The following is a 13,084-nucleotide window of genomic DNA, read 5'->3' on the forward strand; positions in this document are numbered from 1 at the left end:
TCGAAGGGGGAGGTTGAGGGGGTGGCGACCAACACCACCCCCCTCGCGCGACTCGAGTAACCCTCGCTCTTGTGTGGGTGCTCGTTGCGTGTGTCGACAAAGCCGCCCCTGGCTGCTGCTGATGGTGCTGCTGCTGCTACTACTACCATATACTACTTTTACTCTCCCTTCGTTTCCTTCTCGCGTCCTCGCAGTCGAGCAACCCCGTGCAGCTCGACAGCTCAGTTGCTCATCGCCGCGACAACGACACGGTTGCGCCGTCCCACTGCCGTCGGGACACCAAGCTCCTTCGTTCCATCGCTCCATCGTTTCTCTTATCGCACCGTTATCTCTCCTTCCAAAATCCCCATCTCTTCCCATCTTCCCCTCTCCCCTATATCATCCGGACGAACAAACCAGGAGCCAAGTGCCGGAGGGATTCTGCCGACGGACGGATCGAGTCTCTTCTTCGGGTCCGAGTCGGGATGATCAGTGACGTTGAGTGTGAATCGTTCGAAAGATAGAGAAGGACCGAGATGAGATCGTCCGATTCTTCTCGAGGATCCACAAAGATCGCCAAAGGACAGTGCTGTTCCGCTTGGATCTTCCACAAGGATAATTGACATTGAGCAGTGAGGAGGGAAGATTTTGTCTTCGTGCCTGTGGACGAGCCACTGTTCAAGGGGGGAATTTTGGTGCACGAGTGCCTTTCTATAAGTCCTTGCTAGGTGGCAGGAGGAGGAGGAGGAGGAGAGAGAGAGAGAGAGAGAGAGAGAGAGAGCAACGAACTTAACACGCTGGTACGTAGAGTAGTCGTCCCTGTAATCCGATCCAGCAACGAAGCTGAAAGGAGGAAGTTCCACGAAATAGCGTCTGCTGCCTTGTGAAATGACAAAACGCTTCGTAGCCTCGAATAATCGTGGAAAACAAAGCTCTTGGTCGGATTCGATGTAACTGGCCTGCCGGACTCTCGTGCATGGATTCTCCAATCAGTACCTGAAATCAACGAAACGAAGCAAACGGAGGGAAACTATATCTAATCGATCGGAAGTAACAAGGATCCATGAGACACGGTCCGATAATTACACGATAATTTCGCACTAGGAAAGAAACTGGACAGAAAGGAGATCCCTGAAGAGCATTCGAGTCCGCGCGAACACAACGAACTCTTTGCCGTCGCTCGGCGACCGTTCCACAATTTTTTCTCAACGAATCCCCCAATCGTCACAACGAAAATAAGTCGATATAAAGAGTTCACCGCTGCTTCCTTCAACGAATAAAAATTCCTCTATCGCCAATAATGGAGATTTATGAAAACACTTAGTCCCCGAAAGTATAGGTGGAACAATATTTTTCTGTGCAATTCTATGTGAATAATGGATCAAGCGAGAAGCTCCTCCTCGACTCTCCCAATAAGGAACCTCGTAGCAAGAGTTCTGTAATAAACGAACAGGAAGGGACGATACAACGATTTATCGAGGAAACATCGAAACTGGGTAATATACGATAGAGTATAGTGTGGGATAATTTATTTGGAGAAAAGTAGATTTGGGGTAGAGAAGGAGAGAAGGATTCGTCGAATATTTGGAGGAGAATGTTTTATTGAGCCGGCAAGATTCAGCCGAAGAATTCGAAGATGCCGCAACGGTCACCGTTCGCAATCCAGGAGTTGCTGGGCTTGAACGGGCCGGGCAGCGGTAGCGGGGCGGACAGGAACTCACCCCAGGGTTCGCCACCCGCAGGAGTGTCCGCAGTGTCTTACGCGCCTGCAGCTCCGCATCACAAATTATGGGATTACATGCCGAGTCTCACGAATCACCTGGGGAACCTGGGGAACCTGGGGAACCTCGGCAACCTGACGGCCTCGAGGATGGCCTACCTGAACGCTCAAGCGGCGGTTGCTGCTGCTTTTCTACCCCCGCCCCATCCCCACCCCGCCCATCACGTAACCCATCACCAGGTCCATCAACCAGGACAACTTCCGGCCTCACCGTCCAGCGTAAGCGTGCATCCTGCCGCACACGCGCAGCACGTTCTCCCCGGAACCGCTGTCTCCGCCAATCATCATCAGCACAGTCCCAATCAACACACACCGCCTCACGGTAAGTTTCAAACATCCATAGCAATTGCCGCATTTTTCACTCCTCGCTTCTTGGATCTCGATGAGTCCCTATCACACCCACCCCATCCCTTCCCCTTTCAACATCGATGTCTTTCTGACTTTGAGGTAAATTAATAGACGTATCGTCGTCCCAGCGTGAAACGAGCACTTAACGTACCACTTATGGCTATCGCTCAACAGAGAGCCACTCAGGATCGAATTACCGAAAATCCAAACACCTTTCTTCCACATCCATGTACGGGCCTATTGTCAGGTCCAGGATTCAGGGGAATTTTTGGGAAAACGGCACACCGATCGCAGCTGACACTCGCTACTGCATGGGATACATCTGCCAGAAACGCCGATTCCCTCTTCATACATGTAGCAATTATTTCTCTTGGTTATATAAATACGCTACAATGGTAATTTCACATCCCCTTACAACTTGTCTATATATATATATATATGTATTTATAAGCAAGCAGACTATTTACACTTTCAATGGAAATCATTGATGGTGGGATAGGAGAGATAGATATGGAACGCGTACTGCGAGTGTCCTGTGGGAATTGAATAGTTTTCAAAGAATATAATCCTCAACGTTATGAATAATTAGTGATATAATGAGTCGAGTGTTGGACAGACCTGCAATGTCTCACCAAAAAACAAAGGGTCCGGACAAAAACAGAAAAATGGCCGCTCACACGAGCAAACTGTTCTCAACCCACAGGAACCGTGGCGTCGCTCGATTCTATTAATAGCAGAAATGCTTCGATTTATTTCAACGTTTCTTCCTCTCTTCGACGAAATTCGCCCAATTATTTTTCAAACGACCATTTAGCAAATTACGGCTTCCGCAGCATTCGTGTATCTCTTTGCTCGTCGATTTTGAACAAACCAACTGAATCGTTCAATCGCGATACGACAGCTCGTTAAGAACGGACAATTATAATTCACGCGAAAAAGATTAACGTGTTCTCTCGAAAAATACAGATATATTCTGATGAATTTTATAGGACGCGTATACCATATTGTGGTGAAAAGAGGAAAGAAGCAATAATTGTTATGTTGTCCACTCCGAGTCTTTACATAATTGGCAAAGAGTGTGAGAGGCGAAGGATCGAGTATCGATTAAAAAAGCAATATTTAATTTTCGTGGATATATAGGTAAGGCAGGGTCGAGAGATTGCGTAGCGCGGAGGCAGATTTTTGAGAACGATTTTCGGGTGTCGGGTTGCCCCGGTAACACAAAGGTTCTACCCTTCCATTGAAACGTCACTCTGGCACCTCGTCTTGCAGTACAGCATTTATTTTGCTCGCTTCATTCGTTCCTTTTTGTTTTAAATCTTGGGCAGACTTAAAGACGAGAGTACGACTCGAGCGAATTCTCTCTTTTAGGAGCAACGTACTCGAGAAAAAACGATCTTCGAGTCGATCGAGAGAATTCTCTAGGAAATATTAGTAGCTAGATTTTATTGCTCGCCCAAGCGGAAGTTGGCTGACTGAATCGTTCGTATACATATATGTGCAATGATGGGAACCTGTATAGCAGCGTTGGTAAGTAAAATATGACGGGAAATTATTGTCATTGAATTGGGGGGTTCGATCGCTGGATTCTTTTTTCATTTTTTCTTTAGATCGGTAGGCGTCTGGAGCGTCACGCTTTTTCGTTCCGTTTGAAGCTGGCAATCAAGCGGATTGCCTATCAACGCCTGTGAAGTGCGTACGCGAAGAATACACACTTTCCATACCGCGTTGCCCCTTAGTCGATCCTCCAACCCCTCTCTCTCTCTCTCTCTCTCTCTCGCTCTTGGATCTTGCCGCGCGCGCGTTTATCACTTACCGTACTCCCTATCACTCACGCACACCACCCACCCTATACATACCTCTATCTCGTTCCTCTATCCTCTTCCTCGGAGCGCTACGAAGCAACTCCTTTCTCCACCAATCTCACGCACAGTACCCTCCACTCTCGTTTCTCCCATCCGAAAGTGTCGACTTCGTCTTTCCAACGTATCTCGACAAACGATTCCACAAAACACTGTACAGTCGCGCTACCCTTATTCTTTCGCCCTACCCCTCGTTTCTTCTTCACAAAATTCACTTCCGTAATACTAGTATACACATTATACACCGCATTGAAGCTTCGTTCCATTTGTGAGAAAACTGCTGATTATACGGATCGCTCTGAAGGAAAAGTTTGATAAGGGTGGAATTGGAAAAATTAATGCAGGGGTGATTTTTTCGGAAGGAGTAGGGAAGGGGGGGGGGAAGAGAGAGAGAGAGGGGTGGGGGATAATAAAGAGAAGCATTGGGATGAAATGGTGGGCGTTTATTTGAAAACGAGTCCCTGCTTCTTCGGTCGTCCGATCAAACGTTGGGGCGTTCTGCTGGCTGAGTGTACGCGACTATATATAGCGACGCTTCTCGTGTGCACGATGATCCTTACGGCAGCCATGGACTCTTGCCGAGGAAACGCGCAAAGCGAAAAAAAAAAGTTTTCAAGCGCGCTCTCGCGCACCCACACCAGGAGGGGGTCGGGCGTCGAGCAAATAGGGTGCAGTAGGCGTAGGTCGATACTGATTAGTACTTCAAAGCGATTTTGCAGTTTTGCGAAACGAGATTGGCGGCAGAATTTGATAGCGCATTGGAAGGAAAAAAATTCCTCCCATTCCTTATCGTCGACGGCTTCACTTTTCGTCCTTGGAATTTATCGCGCGAATACCCTTCGGAGCTTGCGCGTACAGATGAGGTTTTCAATGATTTTCTCATCATACCTATATATACTCTCTGCTTGGATGAATAGGATTGGATATACTTTGGGGATTTTCTCTTTGGAAAGCGCGATCGTTTGAATTTCCATATCGCGCTTTCTTCCGAATTTCACTTATAAGCTGGGAGTTTGCGAGATCACGCGTCGCCGTAAGTGGCTTGCAATTCAAATTAGCCCGTTCGCGTTAAATTCGATATCGCGTCGCCCCCAGCATCGGCTCTGTGCCACTTCACGTGTGACTTGGCCACTCGACGAGCGACGGAAAAATCCCATTCGATGACGAACTCGAGCTCTAGTGCCATACACTCCTGAGAATCTCAGATTACATTATTCCCGAGCTCCATAACGGTAAGCCTAATTCCTTATTAATCACTTGCCGGCAAGTGCATGCAAATTCCATTTCTCCAGTAATTCCATACTAAATTATTATGTTGACTTTGAAATGTTTACCGTGTATGCTTAATGGTCCTCGAGTGTTGTGAAAATCGAGCAAAAGCCCTTCCCCCTATACCTCGTTTCAGCTGCAAAAACCAAAGGGCGAGCCTCTCTTTAATTGATCTGTATCGCGGGCAAAAATATATATTGCAAGCCTGAGAGCCGGTGTAGCCTGGGATTATGCAATCGCGAATGCAAATTAAATGAAATTAAACAGTTAATTAAACTACTGGAAGCCCGGAGAAGTTAATTGAGATTCTTGGGAGATTTGTCGCGCGGAATGTCTTAATTTAGTCCCTTAAGCGTCCTAACTCGCCTTAACAACTTAGAATAATTGGATAACACTGCCGAGGGTGGCAAAGCTACGAAAATTCTATCCCTTCGCAATAGCATATTTTTGTAAAATCTGCTGGAAATCTACTTGCCTTCCAAACTTAATGCCGACAATTTTCTCCTCTCCACGGAATCAGAGTGAAATTTTAATCATTCGCACAATAATTTGGAACTTTTCTTTCCCGCGCGCGCGCGCAATAAATTTTCCTTGTGTGTGAAATGGGAAACCCCCTTTCCCACCAGTCGAACTGGCATAATTTTCCTCGGTCAATCAGAAACGATTTCCTCTCATTACACTCTCGTCCCGGTGTCAATCATTTGACCCTCGTCGCCGTAGTCTCTCGCCTATTCGCCTAATCGCATAATCCGCTCCAACAAATCAATTCGGGACTAGTACCAAAAGCTTCGCATTATAGCCTAATACAGTTATCACGGCTTATAAGCGTATATCGCTCAAATTTTCTGGCAAATCGATGCCGAGCAATTGGACAAAGTTTATAATCGATGAAAAATTGCATTTTCATCTCTCAGCGAGGAATAATAAGGCGAGAGAAGAAAAATAAAGCAATGTAAGAGAGACCAACGTGTGTATATTAGATGTACAAAGATAATCAAGGTGATACGCTACGAAGGGAAATTATTGGTAGGCAAGTGTGGTATCGATCTAGTGAAAAAAGTCATGCGCGTTAAACCAAGTGTGCATGTAAACGTGTTGTTCTATATATGATAAGCATTTGCGCATTATTTTTAGAGCGCACATTAACTATCAATCCGCCTTTTCGTGCGAGGTACTCACCTCGTAAATTTTCACCCTTTGACACGCGACTAATACATCCCCAAGGGGGAGTTGGAGGCGGTCACGGCTTCCGTGGTGTTACTGTTGCCAGCGTCTCTCTGCTTTTACTGGTGGTAGTGACGGTGGGATGTGGTAGTGGTGGTGGTAGTAACCTACGTAGGTGTCTAACCCCTCGGGACCTGCGGGACGTTAATGAAATAACACGGGAATTAGTCTCGGACATTACCAGCAAACTATGTCCATTACCGTGCCTTGTGAAAGTACAGTGACGCCCGAAAGTTTGCCTGGGAAATGCAGCCGCTTGCTTTTGCAAACGCGCTGCTTCCACCAATCACGAATAGCAACCTCTTGCCTCTCCTTTATTCATCAAAGATTTTTATTTGCCGCTGGCTAACACGAAACTTGTAAAAACTCTAAGTGCGCTTGTAACGTGATCTCTTTAATTACCATAATTTTTCAAAAATTCTTCTCTGCCGGCAGAAACTTTCGGATCTTTCTTCTTTTTATAGTTTTTCTTTAAACCAAGGCCATTTATATCGATAAGAAGTACACGGAGAATTATAAGAATGTTTGAGATCGCTTGTAACTTAGTCTACTCAATTAACAACAATTTAAAATTAGTGTTTATATGTTTCAATAAAAAAGGTTGTACCTTTGCACCATTCAATCTATTCAAACGCAGATATATATATTTATAAAGAAATAAAATTACAACTAGGAGGACATCGTGAGCCAACAAGGAAATAATTCTTAGAAATTTTTCGAGAAGGTAGAGTTTTTTTGTTTTTACAGGGGCATGGAGAGAGGAGGGGGATATCATTGCACTCTCACAGACTGAGCATGTAGCACGAAGCAGCGTTAGTATGAGTGACATGCGTGTACGGGTTGAAGGAGTATGCGTGTACATGCATACGTTTGTACCGGGCTTTCAAGCGAACGTGCGTAAGTCGCTCAAATTGGTATGGATTTCCAGTCCAACACCTCGATTGTCCGGGTTGAAGAGTGCTTCGCGAGTATACATGAATTCACGCCTCGAACACACACGCGCCACCGTCGCCTGCTTACGTTTTCCCTCTCGCGCTTTTTTCTCCTTCCGCCTCCGTCTTCCTCACTCTCTATATCTCTCTCCCGTGCGAGAAACTCACACAACCTCGCAGCCTCCCTCACACCGACGAGCAGAGGAGCCTTGATTGCATATCGCTGAATGCCCTTCCATCCGTTCTCTCTAAGTAGCAGCTCATTCCGCGATGTCTACTCGCGACACGGAAAACGAAGCTGGCTGGCTTTTTCCCCACTCACCCTCCCCCCTCCCTACTCCTCTACACCAATTTACCTGGAAGCGCCGTTTACCACGAGTTTCTATCGGATACCCGCGCGAAGCACATTCACCGTCCTGAATCTCTCATCGTCGAGTTTCGTCTTTTCGAAAATGATCCCCCCCCCCCCCCCCCACCATGTTTCTCTTCCTCTCTCTCTCTTTATTTGAAATAAAATTACCAGCTGAATTCAGGGAGGTCTGCATGAATATCGACAAACGCGCAGCAGCTCTTTTGTCTCGCGGTTAACAGGAGCCATCGCAATTTTCCTCTCTTACGTGGGAGTTCGTTTAACAAAACCAACAGGATCTTTCTTTGGATCGCTTAAAGCGCGATAATAGCTCTATTAATGACATAATGTGGCACGCTCTTTATTCCGTCTCGTCGAAATGCGTTTCGCTCGGTTCGTCGAGTGTAACATCTTCATTTAGCTGGCGCAAACTGCTCCTCGCGTCGCGCGTATATGCCGCGTTTCTGTTTCTCGCTCGGAAAATGGTTTGTCCCCCCTCCCCCCCCCCCCCCTCTTAGGCCATTGGCAGAAGAATCGCTGCCAGGGTCGCCCCGCGCATTATATTCACTTATACTTTATTTATTCCACAACGCTTTGTACTCGTTATCTCTCGGCAAGTATCGCCACTCTTCGTACATATAGCTTAAAATGTTTCTACGAGGATGATTAATTTCTCAGAGAAGAACGTTTCGGTGATTCACGCGGCGAAATGTCAAGCGTCGATGGGAGATTAAAGTGCGAGGGGTGTGTCCGTGCAGCGATTAGCCAAATAATTGTTAGAACTCGAAGCAGCGATGACAATCGATCCGGACGCGACTCTTTGGAAGGGAAATGGCGCGTCTCTCTCTCTTATTCTGAATGAACGGACGGACGCGCGTTTCTGCCAAGACTGCGCCGTGGAAGGAGAAAGAAGCGGGAGGTGGGCTGCTGGGCTTTCAAGGAATAACCGCAAATCCTAGTATAATACTAATAGGGCCATAATAGGGTCAATAGGGCTTAGCCGCGCGACGACAATGAGATCTTGTCAAAATACACCGGTAACACGAGATCTAGGAAGTGGATTTTCTCTGAATAGGACCCTGTATGTCTCTCGCCACGGGTTCCACTGCGAGAGAGACTCGCGTATTATGGGGTTTTCAAAAAATCTGAAACCTTCCACCGGGTGCATGATTGAGGTTTAAGTTTCACGACAACGATTTCGGGGGATCGAGAAAGAATGCTGGATTCTTCGACACGCGCTCTCTCTCTCTCTTCGTCTCTCCTGCTCCATCCAATTCCAAGTGAACAGCCGAGCGTATACGTGCGTGACGCTCCGTAAGTGTGCGCGAGTTTCCTCCCTTTTTCCGCTCAATTTTCTTCCATTACGGAAACGCGCCGGTGGGCCGAGTTTTCACGATCGTGTCCCCTATCGAGTTACCAGCCACACACGTATATACATATATACGCGCCTATAACCGATCGATGTCATTATCCTATTTAGCTGGTAATTTCTCAAATCACGGACCAATCTCAAAGATTCATAACGACGCGGGATAAATAGGTGCGCGCGAGGGCTGCCCTTTTCTCCTCCCCGCGGTAATTAGCGTGAAGAGATTTTCCGAGATTGCTGGTTTCTTTGCGAGCGAGTTAAGCTTGTTAAGTTTTCCGTCGGCGGAGCGTACTTTTCTAGGTTAATTTATCAAACAAACGGGCAAGCTGGGTTTAGGCACCGGCAACCCCATTTTAAGACGTTGGCTCGTTAAAGTCGTTTTAGGGTGGAGTCGAGAACCGGCAGGGTTCTTTCGCCTTACCACCGGAGGAATCCGCTGCTTCTGCTTCCACCTCTTCTGTCACTACTACCATCGCGTATGTACCTTTGGCAACTATAAGAAAACGCCGTTGCTATTTAGCTTACGCATACTGAGAGAGTTTGGACGAAATGCGATCTTACCATCAACGAGTCCCTAAAACTTTCTTAGAAGCTGTGGAATCTTTTTCAACCCCTCTTTTTCAGCCCCCCTCTTCCAGTTACGGCAACGACTTTATTAGAAAGATGTGGCGTGGATTGAAGTCTCTTAATTCGTTGCAGAGTTATCCACCTCGAGTGGGTGAGATGGAAACATATATATATATATATATATATGTATAGTAGGGAGAGAGAGGGAGAGAGAGGTGGAAATGCTCTTTCCTTTTTCTTAGGGGATGAAAAGCGGCTTCTGGTTCGAATGGAAAAATGAAGCAAAGTCAGGATATACGATTCGTGTTCATATATGATGTAGCTGTGTGTAGTTTTCTACATGCGTGTGTGTCTCTGCTCATTTCAATGGTATAGGTGCAACGTGTTTCGCGAAGAACCAAAAAGCACGAGAGGAGGAGGAGGACCGGGGGTGTAATGACGTCAGCGGGGAACATCGCTAAAGGTCGCGCCTACGCGGAATACGCGATTAACGCCAGGCTTTTCCGGTATAGGTTGGGCAATTAACTGAAGGAATGGCGGAACTAACGAGTGAAACTTTGTGCACCGTACTCTCGTGGCCGCGTACCAGCCAAGGATCGCGAGCTTTGAAAATTGCCTTTAATTACGACACATCGTCGCCGCGCCATAATTCCGCTTCGTTATCAGAGGCCGACGAAACTTTTCAAATTACGAGAATTACGAATTTGTTCGACGCCGCGTTTAATCGGCCGGGCATTCGCTTTAATGGACTCACCCCTCTCTCCCCACCTTTCATCCCCCAACCATATACACATCCCTTTCGAGTGTGCTAAAAAAACAACTATGGAAAACTTATAAAATCGCACGTATTTATAAACTCGTCCGAGTATAATTCCCACGTATTTTTCTTTTGTTCTAGGATTTTCACAGTCGAAGGGTTCATTTTCCAACGCGAGTCCAGGTACGTTTCGCTCATAAATCAAATGTATACGTATATATGGATTTGTGGAAAATATCAGAGCTCGAGCTCAGTGGTTTTAACGTTGAAAGACAAAGGGATGGGAGGAGAGAGTCCGTTGGTAAATTGTACCAGTGCTTTTTGAGGTTATGAAATTTGAGTGGGTGGTGGGAGAGACGGTCGTAAAGAGCAGAGCTGCATTGATAATAAAACGATGTTACTGCAATCGACTTCTCGCGTAACGGGATATTCGAGTCTGCAGATGGGCAGGGAACGCGAGTTGTATTCTCTCCTGCGCGATGACGTCATGTGTAACGGAGGGCGAAAAAGACTCATTTCATATTCATACGCGGGATGATTCCGAGTTTTCCGAGCCATTAAGCTCGAATCGTCCGAGCCGCAAACTGATGTCGCTGCGAACAAGCAACGACAGGTTGAGAATGATCAGCGATGATGACCTGCGCGCTGCGAGGGTGAGCCACCAATGGTAAACGCAGTGTTTTATGATACGTATGCTATATCCTCGGCAAAAATCAATGCTTCGGAACGTCCTTTCGACCAATGACCCTCTCCACCTCATTGCGTCGCTCTCCATTAACCGAAAATTAACGAACGATCATTTGCGGATTGTTAATTCCCTCTTACAATAACAATAGCACCGAGCGACGCGCGTTTTTCTTCCTATATATATATATATATATATACCCGCGGTGAATGGATGATTATGGGACATTCTATACCCGCGTGTACCCGGAAAACCAGAGTAGGATATATAATATAGTACACTGCATGTGCACCTATATAGTATAGACTATATACAGGTATATAAACATAAGTAAATTGGAAGCATGGAAATTCAGGCAAATCGTTAAAATAGCGTCGTCTAGAATTCGCCGGTTGGCATCATTCGATATCCCACTTGGATCCATGACTCCAGTGTGGCTCTCGCACAGTCGTATTGGATTTCTTGTCAAAACATTTGGAAAAATCGTTGATGCCGGAGTACGCCTCTTTGCGTTTAAGCACTAATCGGTAACGGGAGCTCTTCTTCCCACGAAATTCGAATCCATGACCACGCCTGCTGACAATTTCCAAATTCATCCTCCTCCGCACCTCACCCTCGTCCGTCCGCTGATCGTTTTAAAAATACCTGCCGTATTTATTATCCTCGGGATGTAGAGGAAGCTGTCTCTCTCTCTCTCTCTCTCTCTCTCTGAGAGAGGAGACTGACAATCGTCGTTGTTTACAGGGAAATATTCGGTGCGTGGTTTAAAGGTAGCTATCCCGCGCAGCTGCGTTGATGGGACTGAAATTCGTTCCACGTGCAAATTACCATCGAGCTAGGGGCAAAGACGCGAGGTTTTTCCGGTAGAATTGGTTGTTTTAACAACTGCGCGACACTTTGAGGATCGAGCAAGGGCTATTGGAGATGGGAGGAAGAATCTCTGGAGGAAAGTGTGGGAGGTCGAAAGGGCAAGGGAGACAGACGACTTGGTATGAAGAGGGATGTCGGGGGAGGGGGAGGGGTGAGGGGTGAGAGGAAAATACGCGGTTTTCCAGAATACGCTTCTGAGGTACGATTCGCGCGCGTAATAGTCCAATTTGCCAGCAAAGGAAAATACCGGAGGATCCGAGTTGGAGTGAAAGGAAGCTCGCTGGCGTAGCCTGAAGGATCCCTCTGGCCCAGGGAAAGACGAGTGGAAAATTGGAAACGGGGGAAACACCGGTGCTTCCTCCCCTAGAAAACCACCCCTTTGCCTTCTTGCACCACCCACCCCACTGCGCCGGCGGCACAAAACCCAAGTGAAACGCTCGAGTCCGGCTTCGTTCTATGCGCGAGGCGCGAGTATTCTCCACTATATGTATATATATATTTATGTCGCTCTTAAACAGAAAATTACTGTACAGCTCCTCTCCCCTGCGCGTTATATCCTACCGTAATAAAGTCACTTATGCCACACTGCTGCATTTTCCACGAAATTCTCCTGTAACATAACGTTCGTGCAGCTATATAGCTCCCGCCCCTCCCCAAATTTTATTATCTCGTAATTCGATAATGAACCCATTACAATCCTTACAATTATCTCGCGTTACAGTACTGCATCATTCGATTAAATGCTCGTGTTATAACGCGGCGATATAATTCATGCAGCATTGCGGATGAATTCGATCCATCGGTGAATTAACGCGGCCTGTCAATATTGGGTTTTGCAGGAGAGTTTATCGCTGAGCTTTATACGCTTTGGCTTTTGTGACGGGCAAAGTCGCTCGATCGCCCGGCTCAATCTTGCCCTGTGAGTGTCTTTGAGCCGATATCCCCGTGTCGCGTCCGATCCAATCATCTCATTTCCTTGCGTATCGATTTCGCCGTTCGATAGCGAGATTTCCATGGTGAAAAGAGGCAAGTGAGGCAGTCCTTGCTGGGAGCTGGGGGACCAAGGCTGGACGAAATGGCGAACCGAGGAAGA

The 13,084-nt window shown here is 46.8% G+C and overlaps 1 protein-coding gene across 3 annotated transcripts in view; it reads left to right on the plus strand.

The window, feature by feature from the left end:
* The first annotated feature begins 243 nt into the window (after positions 1–243).
* The window catches only part of LOC136785646 (visual system homeobox 2-like), a 42,509-nt gene continuing 29,668 nt past the window's right edge, over positions 244–13,084 (plus strand). For all 3 annotated transcript variants that reach the window (XM_066746818.1, XM_066746820.1, XM_066746819.1), the window contains exons 1-2: positions 244–2,081; positions 10,578–10,619. In XM_066746818.1, coding sequence (XP_066602915.1) covers positions 1,616–2,081; positions 10,578–10,619 — 508 coding nt within the window. In that variant the 5' untranslated portion in view covers positions 244–1,615. The remainder of the gene's footprint in view (positions 2,082–10,577; positions 10,620–13,084) is intronic.

This window comes from Prorops nasuta, unplaced genomic scaffold, assembly GCF_024137725.1.
Source record: "Prorops nasuta isolate Cenicafe-Biocafe unplaced genomic scaffold, Cenicafe_Pnas_1.2 PNAS00003, whole genome shotgun sequence".
Classification (NCBI taxonomy): domain Eukaryota; kingdom Metazoa; phylum Arthropoda; class Insecta; order Hymenoptera; family Bethylidae; genus Prorops; species Prorops nasuta.